The 15,094-nt window shown below is 45.2% G+C and overlaps 1 protein-coding gene across 3 annotated transcripts in view; it reads left to right on the top strand.

The window, feature by feature from the left end:
- Positions 1-357: 357 nt before the first annotated feature.
- Positions 358-15,094, top strand: part of limd1a (LIM domains containing 1a) — a 53,372-nt gene continuing 38,635 nt past the window's right edge. For 2 of the 3 annotated variants that reach the window (XM_080426135.1, XM_080426133.1), the window contains exons 1-3: positions 358-921; positions 1,781-2,821; positions 3,104-3,593. In XM_080426135.1, coding sequence (XP_080282261.1) covers positions 916-921; positions 1,781-2,821; positions 3,104-3,593 — 1,537 coding nt within the window. In that variant the 5' untranslated portion in view covers positions 358-915. Of the gene's footprint in view, positions 1,007-1,780; positions 2,822-3,103; positions 3,594-15,094 lie in introns of all 3 variants that reach the window. The other variant, XM_080426134.1, reaches the window with a different exon arrangement.

The raw sequence follows: 15,094 nt of genomic DNA, 5'->3' as shown, positions 1-15,094 counted from the left end.
AGTATAATATTTGCCTCTGAGATATGTAGTGGAGTAGAAGTAAAAGTACTGAAAATTTGAAATAGCTACTCCTCAAGTAAAGTAAAAAAAAATAACTCAAAATTGTAATTGTATTGTCTTTAAGTAAATGTACTTGTTACTTTCCACCACTGGGATTTTTACAGTGCATATTTGGAGCGCTGTGCCTTTAAACGCACTCTCACACACAGCAGCATTGCACGGTCCACTGGCCACGTTGGGTCTCTCTCTCTCTCTCTCTCTCTCTCTCTCTCTCTCTCTCTCTCTCTCTCTCTCTCTCTCTCTCTCTCTCTCTCTCTCTCTCTCTCCCCCCCCCCCCCCCCCCTCACACATACACACACTCGGGCTTCCATAGTTTGGATCTGTATTTATTCAGCTGTGAATGATCATCTCGCCAGTGGATTTATTTCAGTGAGACCTGCGGGGTGAACGGATGACACAGTGAGTGAGTCTCATTCACTGCGCGTAGAGAGAGAGAGAGAGAGAGAAAGTTACACAGTGAGAAGTTCTGAATGAAGGTTCTCCATTAAAGAAGAAGAAGTGGGATCTGTAAACAAAGTAAAGTAAAGGGGGCTTATAGGGGGCAGATCAGTTCAGTTCAGTGAGAGTTCGGGGGTCGTGGATCCGGAGCTGCTTTTTATCAAGCGATCACACGGTATCCTGTCCTGCGGAGCAGAGCTGAGAGGACGGCGCTTTTATTTATGTTCTTTTGTCCAGGGTTTAAAAAGACGTGAAAGTTGTTGTCTGGAGACAGACAGACAGACAGACAGACAGGAGAGGCTACTAAACGGGAGAACAGCACTTCAACTTGGACCGTGGATTAAAACCCCGTGACGGACTGACTGACTGACTGCTGCCTGGGAACTATTATAACTTCTGGATACTGTTTTCCAGTGGATGAAAGTACATTTACTCAAGTACAGTACTTAAGTACAATACAAGTTTCAATACTTTTACTTCTACTCCACTACATCTCAATTTCTCAAAGGTAAATATTATACTTTTACGCCACTGATTGATTGTTTGATTGATTGAATACTTTATTAGCAGTTTGCAAAAAAAAAGGACAGTTCAATACCAGGTCTGCTAAGAGGATTTTAAACCCGAGAAAGGCTATGGCTTGTTTCCGTTGGGCTCCTTTGTACTCGATTCATAGAAAATAAAGATTATCCTCCCCGTCGGGGAATTGAACCCCGGTCTCCCGCGTGACAGGCGGGGATACTGACCACTATACTAACGAGGAATGGGTGTCATACAGCTACAATAATTATAAAACTTTAATTACTAGTTACTAAGTAGATTTGAATTATTATATTATAAGACATATATTAACCACTTCAGCCCTATTTTATACATGGGGTATTTGAACATGGCAGATCTACAAGCTCACACGCAACACGTACATTGTGAGCTTGTAGATCTGCTTTTTTCAAACATTTTTGTACTTTTACTTTTGGTACTTTAAGTATATTTTGATGCCAATACTTTTGTTCTTTTACTCAAGTAACATTTTGAACACAGGCCTTTTATTTGTAACAGATTATTTTTATATTGTGGTATTGCTACTACTTTTACTTAATTAAAATATCTGAATACTTCTTCCACTACTGCTTCTGGATATTCAATCAATTGTCTGTTGTTGTGTAACTTTTTAATTATATTTTAATTTAATATGTTTTGTTACCAACGTTTTGCTTTGTGATTATTGACTAACTTGAGCAACCTGCATATATATATATACACATGTTTTTCTTCCTCCAAGATGGATAAATACGAGGATCTGGGTCTGGAGGCCAGTAAGTTCTTAGAAGACCTAAACATGTACGAGGCGTCCAGAGACGGCTTGTTCCGCACGAGGCGAGACGCCGGGAACAACCAGGACTTCGAGGAGACCCGCAAGGTGTTCGCCTCCAAGATGACCAAGATCCACATGCAGAAGCAGCAGGAAGAGCAGGCCAAGAACACCTTGGCGTTGAGGATGAACGGCGGCCACAACAACAACAACAGCAGCAGCAGCAGCGGGTATTACACTAAGGACCGGCCGCCCATCAACAGCTACAGACAGGCGGGTGAGACGGCGGCAAAACCCCCCATCCTCTCCGGCCCGGTTCCCGGGACCGTGGTACCGGGAACCGTGGTGGTACCGGGCACCGTGGCGGGCGGTGGTGCTGGGGGTCAGTACGCGGCCTACGACGCCCAGAAACACCACCCAGCCGTCCAGACGGAGTTGCCAGCCAGCCGGGCATACGGCTACGGAAACAATTACGATAATAAGGAGCGCTTTGAGCCACATTCTTACCACCACCAACAACAACAACAACACCACCACCACACCCCGACCACTCCCAGTCCCCCTCCAGCCCTAGGAGGAAACGCGCCCCACAGCGCACAGGCCAGTCACCCTAGTCTCAGCCCGCCGCCCGCTGCTTCATGGGCCCCTCCTTCCAGAGGAAGCCAGGCCTCACCGTCTTCTCCTGGGTCCAGGTCTGGGAGCAGCAGCCCCTCATATCACCATCATCAGCAGCCCCCCCAGAGGCTGTCTCCCTCTCCCTCCCTCAGCTCCACCGGCTCCAGCCACAGCCAGAGCCAGGCCGTCACCCCGCCGGTGAGGATGAGTCCTCCCTCCTCGGTGGCCGGCTCCCTGGCCAGGGTCTGGGGAGGAGGAGGAGGAGGAGGAGGAGGAGGAGGAGGGGAGTCGTCAGGCCCGGCAGCGCCGGGGAAGGCCGACCTCTTCTCCAGCATTCCTCTGAGTGCCTTCACCGGTGGCGCTGACCTCCACCATCACCACCAGCCTTCCACCAAGGTTAGTATAGTTACTGTATAATACGGGGCAGTCCAGTGCCACGTTCAACAAAGCTCAGACAAATTGCTAAAATAGATAAATGAATCTACAAGCTCACAACATGTGATGCGCGTGGATAGCTTGTAGATTGGCTATTTTTGCTATAAAAAAAAACTTGTGTATGAAATATTGAATGACAAAGACTGATTTTAGTTAGTTTTTAACTAAAATGTTCTTCCAATTACAGTTTTCGTTGTTTCGTTAAGTTTGAGTTAAACTATAATAACCTTGCCTTCCACTCAGCCCGTGTCAGCAGCAACACCATCCTCAGCCACGTACTCTCCACCTTCCACGGCATCCAGACCCTCCTCCTCCGCCAACCAGAACGGCCTGGCACCACAGACCTCCGTCTCCCTGGCTCACACAGCAGCAGCAGTGCCCTCATCATCATCTCCTGTCCTTCCCATCACCACCACCCCGCCCTCTGAACCCCAGGTCCCAGCAGCCACATCCACAGCCTTGGCCCACGGATATGTCATTAAACCTGTCATCAGCCAGGGCCAGGGCCAGGGTCCGGTTCGGGGCCAGGCGGTCGTCGCCTCCAGTCAGGGGTGCCGCGCTGAGCCCGAGGGCTCCGGTGGTCCCGCCACCTCCAGGCCCGTCAAACTGCCCTGCCAGACCCTCCACGTGCAGCAGCCCGAGCAGGGGCCGTCCGCCGCCGAGATCAAACTGGAGGCCATCACCGACCGCCTGGAGAAGGAGATGGACGCCCAGCCCCGGGCCGACTACTTCGGTAAGAATGTTTTTAGAGGCCGCTGAGATTAACAAGGGAACCTCTGTGTCATCAGCTAGGCTTAACTGAACTGAACTACAGTACTTAGGAATGAGAGACCTTCCCACCTACAGCTCAGTACGCCAATGCTAATTTTGACATCAACCCACGCACTCATGCACCACACACACACGCATGCACGCACGCACGCACGCACGCACGCACGCACGCACGCACGCACGCACGCACGCACGCACGCAACATTTTTTTACTAAATCAACAATAAAAGATACCCACACATTGCCACGTTCAAGAGATGGTATTTAATGAGCAACGTTTCGGTCGAAACACGGGTTAAAGTTCTCAGTCACCAACTGTTTTCAGTCATGTCTTCATGTGGAAGCATCTTGCGCCGTGAAAATGTTACATAATATTGTGTTAATTGTTAATAGGAATCAGCGCATGTGTGGGAGGCTCCTTTTCACACTGTTTCACGAATCGCACATCAGGACCTGGTCATACAAACATTTTCAGTCGTAAGATTTGATTTAGCTTTAATTCATGATGACCTGCCAGCCCACAGCTCAGCACGCCAATGCTAATTTTCGCATTTACACACAAAGTCACACACACACACACACACACACACACACACACACACACACACACACACACACCGTGTGTGTCACAAGGTTCTGTAGCCAGATTAAATGGCATTCCTGTGGATGTGTGCCAACATACATTGTGTATGAACAGCATGTAATCTGTCTGTGTTCTTGATGTCTGACATCATGATATACCAGCCCTTTACACTCCAGCAAGCCTGAGGCCACTCACTCACTCACTCACTCACTCACTCACTCACTCCCTCTTATACCTTATACCTTATATCTTTGACTATCTATGGCATTGGTTCCCCCAGGGGTCCTTGAGGGAGTTCCAGGGGGTCCCCAGGTAAATGATAGATAGTTAGGAACCAAATTTACCCTTATAGGTATCAGGTATGTAACTCAGAGAGTGTACAAATGGAACCAACGGGTCCATTTGGTTCCATTTGTACACTCTCTGAGTTAAATTAACATTGATTTTACAATATAAACTGGGGTCTCAGAGATAGAAATGCCATTAAATGGGGGTCCGTTGCCTAATTCATGTCAAACTGGGGGTCCTTGAAATTAAAATGGTAGAAAATCCTTGTTAGAGCAGTAAACATCTCCTCTTATGGGGGTCCTTGGAATATCTTTTCCGTGTCCGTGGGCTAATAAGTGTCAATTTGGAGGTCCTTGACATGAATTACTTTGAGAACCACTGGATCCCTGAGTGAAACATTGTCTAATATGTTTCATCTTGTTCTCCTCAAATCTCTCTCGCTCTCTGTGTGTGTGTGTGTGTGTGTGTGTGAATGTAATACAGTGTTTAACAGTAGACACTGGGCCTGGGGCCAGCCTGGGAGAACATAGTGCTGTCATCCTCTCTCTGGGCGTGTCAATACACACTCATTAGTAACTGGATATTGATCCCTTTGAGCCTTTGTTGTTGTTGTGTTTTTCCTCAGAGATGCACTGCTCTTTTTGTAACTTCACATCTTCGTCTTCATTTAACCCGTTACACGCTCAAGAGTTACAAATGAGCACTGAGGTTTTGACCGTTTTGGAAGAAGAAATAAAAACGTGCGTGGGCGTTCGGCTGGCTGGCGCTGCCACTCGCTGCTTTCCAAATGACATCACATTCACCACCACAGACCTGCGCTTGCACATTCCACATCATTACCCTTTATTATGGGAGCGTGCCATGCATGTGTGCACACATGTGCACACTGAACGCACGCACACACACACACACACACACACACACACACACACACACACACACACACACACACACACACACACACACACACACACACACACACACACTGGCAGAGCAGAGAGAATGTACTAGCAATAAGACTATGATGATACCACCTGTTGGTGTTGGATGGATGAAGCCATACAAGGGAGGCTTTATGATTTGCAGCCTTTTTGTTTTGTTTTACAATTCAAGTTTTTTGGGGGGGCAAAGTGCGCTGTGTTCATAAACTATACTTCTGCTTCTCCAGCAGCCGTTTCCTCTTCATTTTCCCATCTTTGTCGTTGCATCATCCTTGGAGAAGCTTGTGTTATTTTTAGTTTCTGTGAAATGTATCATAGATGCAAGTTATACAGTACATGTCAGCACGACTCCGTAGTAACACATGTAAACATTGTGGTTGCATGCTGATCGTGATCGTATTGGGCAACAGGGGTGGTGGTACTGTGGCTCAGGGGGTAGAGCGGGTGCCTTGAAATCGTCGGAAAGTTTCCCGCCCGGTTTCACCCCGTCCCCCGGCTCCTCCTGGCTTTGTGTCGAAGTGTCCTTGAGCAAGACACTTAAAGGACGACTTCACCCATGTTCAACTTGTCTTCATATAATTGATCTTCACTTATGCTCATGATAAAATTATACCTTTTTTTTCTACTTCAGAAACCCGCCTACAAGTGACATCATCGTTAGGTAGGTTTTTTTTTTTTTCAAACAAGATTTCACATTTGTATTTGTATTAAGGCGAGAACAATGGCATCCATTATAGCATGATAATTTCCCTGGAATAGAAAGCCTGCAGTTTCTATTAGCTTGGATTCCCCATAGATGATGTCACTGGTTGGCATGGTTTCTGAACTGTCCACAGGCCTCCTCTGAGACACCGAGTGAGGAGACAGAAATGGTACCATGTTATAATGAGCATTGCATTAGTGAGGACCAATTATATGACGATACGTAAAAAATGGGTGAAGTCGTCCTTTAACACGGGTCAATGTAATGCAGACGTGAATGCACCATTTGCCATTTTATTTACCGGATAACAAACGGGCAGAATGCTGGGTATAGAGGAAGGTAGGGCCGGTGAGGAATGTTCCTCATCAGCAGAATCAGGGTTTATAGAGTAGGGCCCCAGTGGTCCCCTGGCCGGGCCGGGGGGGGGGCTTTAGTACCTCATGTTAACACCTGCATCAGCTCTGTTCAGGCCATCTGGACTGTGTGGACCAGCTGACACGGTGTTGTAACTGTTGTAGTGTCCATGACTTTAATCTGCTAATACCCCAGGGCTTCATTGTCTAGTTCAGCAGTTCTCAAAGTGGGGTTTAGGGGACCCCCTAGGGGTCCTTGGGGGGAGGGGTGTTTCAATTGGTCCCCAGCAAAATGAGGAACAGTTCCAACCACTTTTACCCTATTTTAGGCTTAGGCTATTTGACAGCAAATCTACAAGCTTGCAATGCGAGAGACTTACAGATTGATTGATTGATTGAATATTTGATTAGACAGAAATGGAAACGGCATGGTAGTCTAAAAGGATCACACAAAACAGTCCAGTGGACTTGTTTTCATTGAGGTCCTATATATCATATATATATATATATATCTCTATCTCTATCTGAGAGCGAGAGAGAGATGGGGGTCCGCAGCCAAGTACATACATGTATCAATTTGGTGGATTTTCAATGAAAATGTTTGAGAAGCACTGTTTGGTTGTGCAGCTAGCTGGTTCTCATGTGAGAGAGTGTGCATTCTAGAACCTTAGCAAGAGCTGATCATGCGTGGGCCTGATGGCATGTTGTACCAAGGACCAAGGCTGACCTTCCGTCCATGACCTTGGAAGAGAGAGAGAATGCACTATAAGAGACAGAGCGTGAGAGGAGGGATGTTGTGCTACTGGGTTCAGCATCCTCCTCCTCCTCCTCCTCCTCCTCATCCTCCTCCTCCTCGTTGTTAAAGGAATTTCCTGCTGGAATGTCATGATCGTAACTCAAGGATGTCGTTCAATGTGTCTGCTCTGTGTTACTTGTCATTAGAGCTGCAACAGTTATAATTGATTTTAGGGTCAACTTTTTCCTTTTTTTTTACGCATCCACTACTAAATCAGTTGTTCTCATTCTGTTGAGTGTGTTTGGCCATGGACCCCCCCCCCCCCCCCCCCCCCTATCTGAAACTGTTTTGTGGCAGGGACTAGCAGAAGAGAAGAACTTTTTAAACGCTTTAAAGATTTTTCAAAAATGTTAAAAGCTGAGCTTGTATATCTGCTATTTTTTAAATAGCCAATGCTAAAATCTAAAATGAGACGGATACTTTCCCGGTTTTAATGGGTTAAATACAGCAAATAGGCGATCAACAAGAAGCGATCAACAAGCTTACTACGATTTACGATGTTATGTTTATGTTATGTACATTTTTTTACACTGTTAAAAAATTATAATTTGGGGCTTGAGTGGTTAATGGCTGGTTCATTATTTGGCTTTGATAAATCGATAGCTTGACGTTTAAAAAAACGCACCAAAATCTTAAGAAAATCATTCGTACACTAACGGGCGTCAGACACACACAGACATAAGTGCTGCGGATGTGTGGGAGATTAAAAAGTGTGTTTTTCAATGTAGTATATGGTACACACACACACACACACACACACCCACACACACACACACACACACACACACACACACACACACACACACACACACACACACACACACACACACACACACACACACACACACACACACACACACACACACACACACACACACACACACACACACACACACACACATATGAACACATGAACACATGAACACATGAACACATGAACACATTCCCACACAGCCCACACACACAAACGCTCTGTTCCTTTGTGGAGTTTCCCACAAGAGCATGGCTCATCCTCTGAGTCATGCTTTCATGCCAGAAAAGAGCCTGCTTGATGGACAGAGGCAGTGTTTTGGCCTAGCGTGGCGGCGTGTGTATGTGTACACGGTGCTCCTTCCCGCGTGCGTGACACACTGATAGTGTGTTGGCGCAGGAAAGCGTTATCAAACAATGGGTTGTACATCACCAGGGAAGACTTACTGTACAAGCTCTCACACACAGTCAAGGGTCATGAGAATGATTTCAACCAGTGATTCATTCAAACATTTTCATGTCAAGAACCCCCACATTTATTTGTATTTAGTTGAGGACCCACATATGAAAGCATTTGTGCGCCAGGGGACCCCCATTAGCCTTGTGTTAACCTATTCAATCCGACAACGCATCGTCATTTTAAGATTTATTTGGCTATTCAGAAATAGCAGATATACAAGCTCGCTATGACCTTGTAGATCTGCGATTTTTGAAAAAACTTGGATTTTTTTTGCAAATCTTTGAATATTATATTTTTTAAAGCGAACATTTGTAACTCAAAACTTTACTTCTGGGGGGGGGGGGGGTCCCTGGAACAAAACATTTTGAGATGGGGGTCCGCGGCCAAATACATATCTAAAAATGTTTTCTAAATTCTAACAGTATGTTGCTATATCAGTGGTGCTCCAACTTTTCCATGTCAAGGACCCCCAGAATGATATGTATTTGGCCGCGGACCCCCATCTCAAATTGTTGTTCCAGGGACCCCCAAATGCACAGATCGAAGTAAAATTTTTTCGCTTTAAAACATATATTATATTCAAAGATTAACAAAAAAAATCCACACCTTTTTTTTGTTGCAGATCTACAAGCACATAGCGCTGCTATGAGCTTGAAGATCTGCTATTTTTGAATAGCCAAAGAAATGTCACAAATGACACAGATGCTTTCCCAGATTGAATGGGTTAAAATCTTTCAAGATTATTCCAAATATTTAACAATCGTGTGTGTTCGAAAACATTCCACAAAGTTTCTTCCCGACGATATATACCTTTTACACAAAGTAATGATCGGAAGATAGGCATTATGAGTAACAACTGATACAGAAGTAGACAGAATAGGAATAGATAGAAAACACGATCTAGCAAGCAGATTGTAGCTCTTCAACATCCTGTGTCCTGGAGCCTGCAGTATCCTGATACGTAGGAAGGGCACATGGTGTTAGAAACACACATCTATATGTTTACACAATTTAACAGGGATTACAAATCCTTATAAGATTATGTACAGATGTACTGGGACGTGTTCCAAGTCTTGAGCACAATACAACACTGTCCTTAGAGCCCTGGAGCTAGTGCGGTCAAAAAAAGAAAAAGAAAAACGGCTAAACAATTTACGGCTATTATTTAGAGCGCTTTTTCAGCTTTTTTCCACACGGCGCTCAGGACGATGATCTGACACGGCTGAAGCAGGCATACCTGTAGATCGCCTGGCGTTTTCCTGTGGAGCGATTGTGTGTCTGCTTTTGAGATATTCGCTATTTGTGATTTTTTTTAAAGTGTGCCTATGGGTTTTATAAATATATAACCAAACGCATGTGACTAAAAATTAACTACATTGGATCCATTGGATCCACATTTTCTTTAAAAAAAATTGTCCATATCCTGAAAAGTGTTGGATTTCCACCTTACAGCGATGATATTCAGTATACAGTATACCTGAATATCATCTCTGTCGGGGGAAAACCTCATATGTCCAAAACTGTTACTTTTCAGGATAGAAAATAGCAAAAGTAGCAGATCTACAAGCTCAAAACGCGTCGCTTCGTAACGCGTTTCAAGCTTGCGGATCTGCTACTTTTGAGGCCTTTGTGTGACGCTGTAGTAGTACAGTATGATCATAAAGTGTATGATGGAGATGAGAGGTTTCTCCCCGAAAGCGACGATATGCAGTATGCATGCAGGGCTGGATCCCACCTGTCTGTCTGTCTGTCTGTCTGTCTGTCTGTCTGTCTGTCTGTGCACCCTGCTCTGATTGGCAGAAACTGCAACTGGAGGTTCTGGGAAAATGAGTCCGCTGCCAAAAAAACGGTCTGTACCAGGGGAGCAGAGAGGAATGTCTGGAGAACGGAGAGAGAGGAATTTAAGAAATGGAAGCGAAGGAGGGTGTGTGTGTGTGTGTGTGTGTGTGTGTGTGTTGGGGGGGGGTCGGTCTGGGGGATTCCGATGAGCTGAGAGGTTCCCGCGGCGCGGCTGAATGGACGACTAGACAAACGAGAGACGTTTAGAGAAGGTTTTCTTGGAGGCCGTTGGTTCTTTTGTCCTTGGCTGTGAGAGCTGGAGTAGATTGGAAATTTATGACTGGATGGTTGCGTGGTTGTGTGCAACACACACACACACACACACACACACACACACACACACACACACACACACACACACACACACACACACACACACACACACACACACACACACACACACACACACACACACAGCTCCTGGCTCATAAAAGGCTGCCAGAGCGGGAGCCAGAAAACCCTGGGAAGAGTTAAGATGAAGCTTTCTACTCCTCAGCCAGATGAGATCAAGTAATCCCTCCATCCAAACACTGCACTAAGCACTGTGTGTGTTTGTGTTGTCCGTGTGTCCGTGTGTGTGTGTGTGCGTCTTAGCTGATGTGTCCATGTGTGTGTGGCTGTGTTGGTTTGTCTGTGGTGGTTTGAGTCAGTTGACTGTGTTGATTGCGCTGTTGCTGCACGGGTAAATGAGAATAATGATCAGTGACATGATGGCTCTTTTCATTATATTTCGGTGACACATTTTCACATACTCTTACACACACACACACACACACACACACACACACACACACACACACACACACACACACACACACACACACACACACACACACACACGCGCGCAACAGATGTTTCTCCACAGCTTTGTCAGTGTTGGAAGAGTCCCCACTTCATGTGGTTGATAATGAATACAGATGGGATTCATTCATGGATTTTAAGGAGAGCGTTTCTCTTTCATTGCTCCATCGTTCAAAAGCACTTCTAATCAGAGGAGGTGAAAGAGGATGGTGGATGTTTTGGAGGAGGAATGATGATAGAACTCTGGTGAGGAGCAGAGGGCTGTTAGATCTTTGTTATTACTGTCTAGACCATGAACCCACTGGGAGGAGAGGAGAGAAAAAGAGAAAAGAAGAGAGGAGAGATGAAGAGGAAAGGAATGGAGAAGAGATGAGGAGATAAGACATGAAAATAGTCCAAAGGAGAGGAAAAGAGAAAAGCGGAGAGGGAAGAAGTGAGTAGTGTAAAGGAGGAGAGGAGATGAAAGCGCGGACAGGAGAGCGAAGGATTGGAGAAGAGAAGAAAAGAGCACAACAGACAGACAGACTGACAGACAGACAGACAGACAGACAGGCAGAGTTGTGACAGCTGTAGAAGGTGAGCAAGTGGAATGGGGGAGAGGACCGAATATTCGGCTCCTGTGTTTTGACGCCCCTCCCCCCTTATTTTCTCTCTCTCTCTCTCTCTAAAAATCTCTCTCTCTAAAAATAGCAGATCTACAAGCTCGTAGCGTGGCACCGAGTGCCACGCTACGAGCTTGTAGATCTGCTATTTTTGAAAAATCTTGAAAATGTGGGTTAAAAGGCAAAACAAAATGGGGAAAAAGTGCCTTATTTCCCCATATAATGGTGGTGTTTTGGAATACGGGACCCTGGCCAGTGGTAGATTAGTTGTCGCCAGGCAGTGGCAGTTCAGCTGTGTTCCTCCTGAAACCAACAAGCTCCCACATCAGGAAGTAACAGAGAGGAAGAATGTACAAATAAAAGCTATTTAAAAAGATCTGTATACACAGAAACACACCGTACCCGGTGTCACATGACAGACAGGTGTGTGTGTGTGTGTGTGTGTGTGTGTGTGTGTGTGTGTGTGTGTGTGTGTGTGTGTGTGTGTGTGTGTGTGTGTGTGTGTGTGTGTGTGTGTGTGTGTGTGTGTGTGTGTGTGTGTGTGTGTGTGTGTGTGTGTGTGTGTGTGTGTGTGTGTGTGTGTGTGTGTGTGTGTGTGTGTGTGTGTGTGTGCGTGCGTGCGTAGCTATATCTTTGAGGGCCACATGTCCCCACAAGTATAGTAGAAATGAGCTGAGGCGACAGTCACTTTTATCTTTCGGTGGGAACACCGCTTTAGGGTAAGAAATCCCCCCCAAAAAGGTAGAAATGGCATCCTATCCTATATTAAAATTGGCTAATGGAAGGGCCGGCGAGCGGGCGGACCACGGCCACGTCACTATGAGTCAGACATAACCATAAATAAGTATAGTAATGTGTGTGTGTGTGTGTGATCTGTTTGCCAGTCTCTCTTCTCCTCTCCTGTGGTGGTTGGAGCACCTTTCATGCAGGCCTGCAGACGAAGCAGGAATGAGACTGCCAGATGTTTAAACACTTCAGCCCTTACAGTATAATACCTCACCATACCACGAATAGCGGAAATAGCCGAGATCTATTATGATCAGTGCCAGGAAAATGGCTTCCACATTTTCTGGAAGTTATTTTGTGAATTCTGTTTGCAATGAAGAATTTGCTCCATTCTAGCAATAAGAAAGCATCTCGTTGAGCCACTGATTGAAACATGGGGATGGTGGGATATATAATATATAAATGTTTTGGCCACAACCACGCCCGCCTTAAGCACCTGTTTTTTTGGTGAGAGGGAAGGGAGGGCCCTTGAGCAACCAAATATCCCGGTTACAATCAGGCTGTTACTTTCCAATTGTTTGGAGAATCAATTGAATATGTCGCACCAGAATTTAGCTTCTATCGCACATGGGAGAGACTAATGTCCCTGGAACAAAATATTTTTGTTTGGGGGGGGGGGGGGGGGGAGATTTGCAAAATGTTCACAATTTTTCAAAATAATTTGCAGATCTACAAGCTCATAGATCTGCTGTTTTTGAATAGCCAAAGACATCTAAAATGACACAGATGCGTTCCCAGACTGAATGGGTTAAGTGTAAAATCATGGATCACACTGGGGGTCTCATTATGTACTTCAAAGTACAGAAACTTTAGTTTTCCATGGAAAACCTTAAATGGTGAACCTACACAAAAAAAAATAAACAAAGTGAATGCTCCAGCTTTACAACATTAGCGGCTAATTTAACTTGTGCTGCATGTGCATTCCTGACATTTCTAAAATGTTAAATCCTCTGCTGTTGCATTCTGGGAGGTGTGGTTAAATTAGGTAAATATAGCTCCTAATTGTGTGTTTGTTGTGTTACACTGGGCCTGGGAGAAGTCCCCCTCTTCAACAAGGTGTGTGTGTGTGTGTGTGTGTGTGTGTGTGTGTGTGTGTGTGTGTGTGTGTGTGTGTGTGTGTGTGTGTGTGTGTGTGTGTGTGTGTGTGTGTGTGTGTGTGTGTGTGTGTGTGTGTGTGTGTGTGTGTGTGTGTGTGTGTGTGTGTGTGTGTGTGTGAACAAACGCGTGATGTGAGCGATACAGAGGGCTCATTGTGGAGTGTCCATGCTGGAACCAGGCTGAGCTGGACCGGGGCAGGTTAGAAGGAGGCCCCCTTCTCTGGCTCTTTCTGTCCCTCTGATGTGTTTATTTTTTTCGCTACCTAAAACAGAGGTGTCTCAAATATGTTCATGTCAAGGACCCCTTAAAACATGATGTGCCAGGGACCCCCATAAGAGTTTATTGTGTGTGTTTTTAAACATTATTCCACATCTTGAAGGTTTTCAAGATTACTCAAACTGTTTCCAACATTATTCTAATCTGGCTATTTTCAAATTGCCAAAATATAAAATAGGGTTAAAAAGTGGTTAAACTTATTTTGATGCTATATTAACTCATTTTGCTGGGGACCCCCCGCCCCGGTACCCCCTCAAGACCCCCTCACTGGTCTTCTACTAGACTGAGGAACTCTGACAGATTTACTGTCATCTTATTAGTATCATCTTTTTAAACCTCTTTTGTTAAAGTTAACTTTTGTAAGGCCTTTTTTATGACCTGTCTTTTGCAGTATTTGACTCACTCTATTCTATCAGATAGATTTACAAGCTATAGTTGACAGCTTATCTAGTGTTGCCAGTGAAAGTTTTCCCAGTTTTAACCCATTAGACCGGGAACGCATCTGTGTCATTTTCTTAGCTTGTATATCTGCTATTTTTAAAAGCCAAAGACATCTAAAATGACACAGATGTGCTCCCGGCCTAAATGGGTTAATGTGTCAGCCATCATATCCACACAGTGGTTCACGGTGTGTCTTCACAGACAAACTGAAACAATTGTGCATTGCTGTGCATATTGAAAGCTAAATGACACTTATGTAGAGGTTGTGTAGTTTCCTTCAATAGTTGCTCCTTTGATATAGAAGTTGATATTCCAAAGTAGTCCTCTAATATTTATTGTCTTGCATTGCACGCTGAAACAGGTCTCAAAGTGCAAGTGGGTTCTGCCAATATCATTACGTCATACGGTTCTGCATGTTTTTTTTATTTTGTAATGTTACACATCGTTGCTGTCGTCGGGCAGAAACCTCTTATCTCCTAATAGGCCAGTCCACAGCCATGCAACCCCTTGCAACTGCCATTTGGGGGAAATGGTTGCAAGTGGCGAATCATTGGTGTGGACTGGCCTTAACAAAGTATCCTGTTTCTTTTAAGAAGGGGGGAAAGAGAGGTGTGTGTGTGTGTGTGTGTGTGTGTGTGTGTGTGTGTGTGTGTGTGTGTGTGTGTGTGTGTGTGTGTGTGTGTGTGTGTGTGTGTGTTGTGTGTGTGTGTGTGTGTGTGTGTGTGTGTGTGTGTGTGTGTGTGTGT

This window comes from Gymnoscopelus braueri, assembly GCF_963280865.1.
Source record: "Gymnoscopelus braueri genome assembly, chromosome: 4".
In the NCBI taxonomy this organism is placed as follows: Eukaryota; Metazoa; Chordata; class Actinopteri; order Myctophiformes; family Myctophidae; genus Gymnoscopelus; species Gymnoscopelus braueri.
This window is presented reverse-complemented; position numbering and strand designations above follow the sequence as displayed.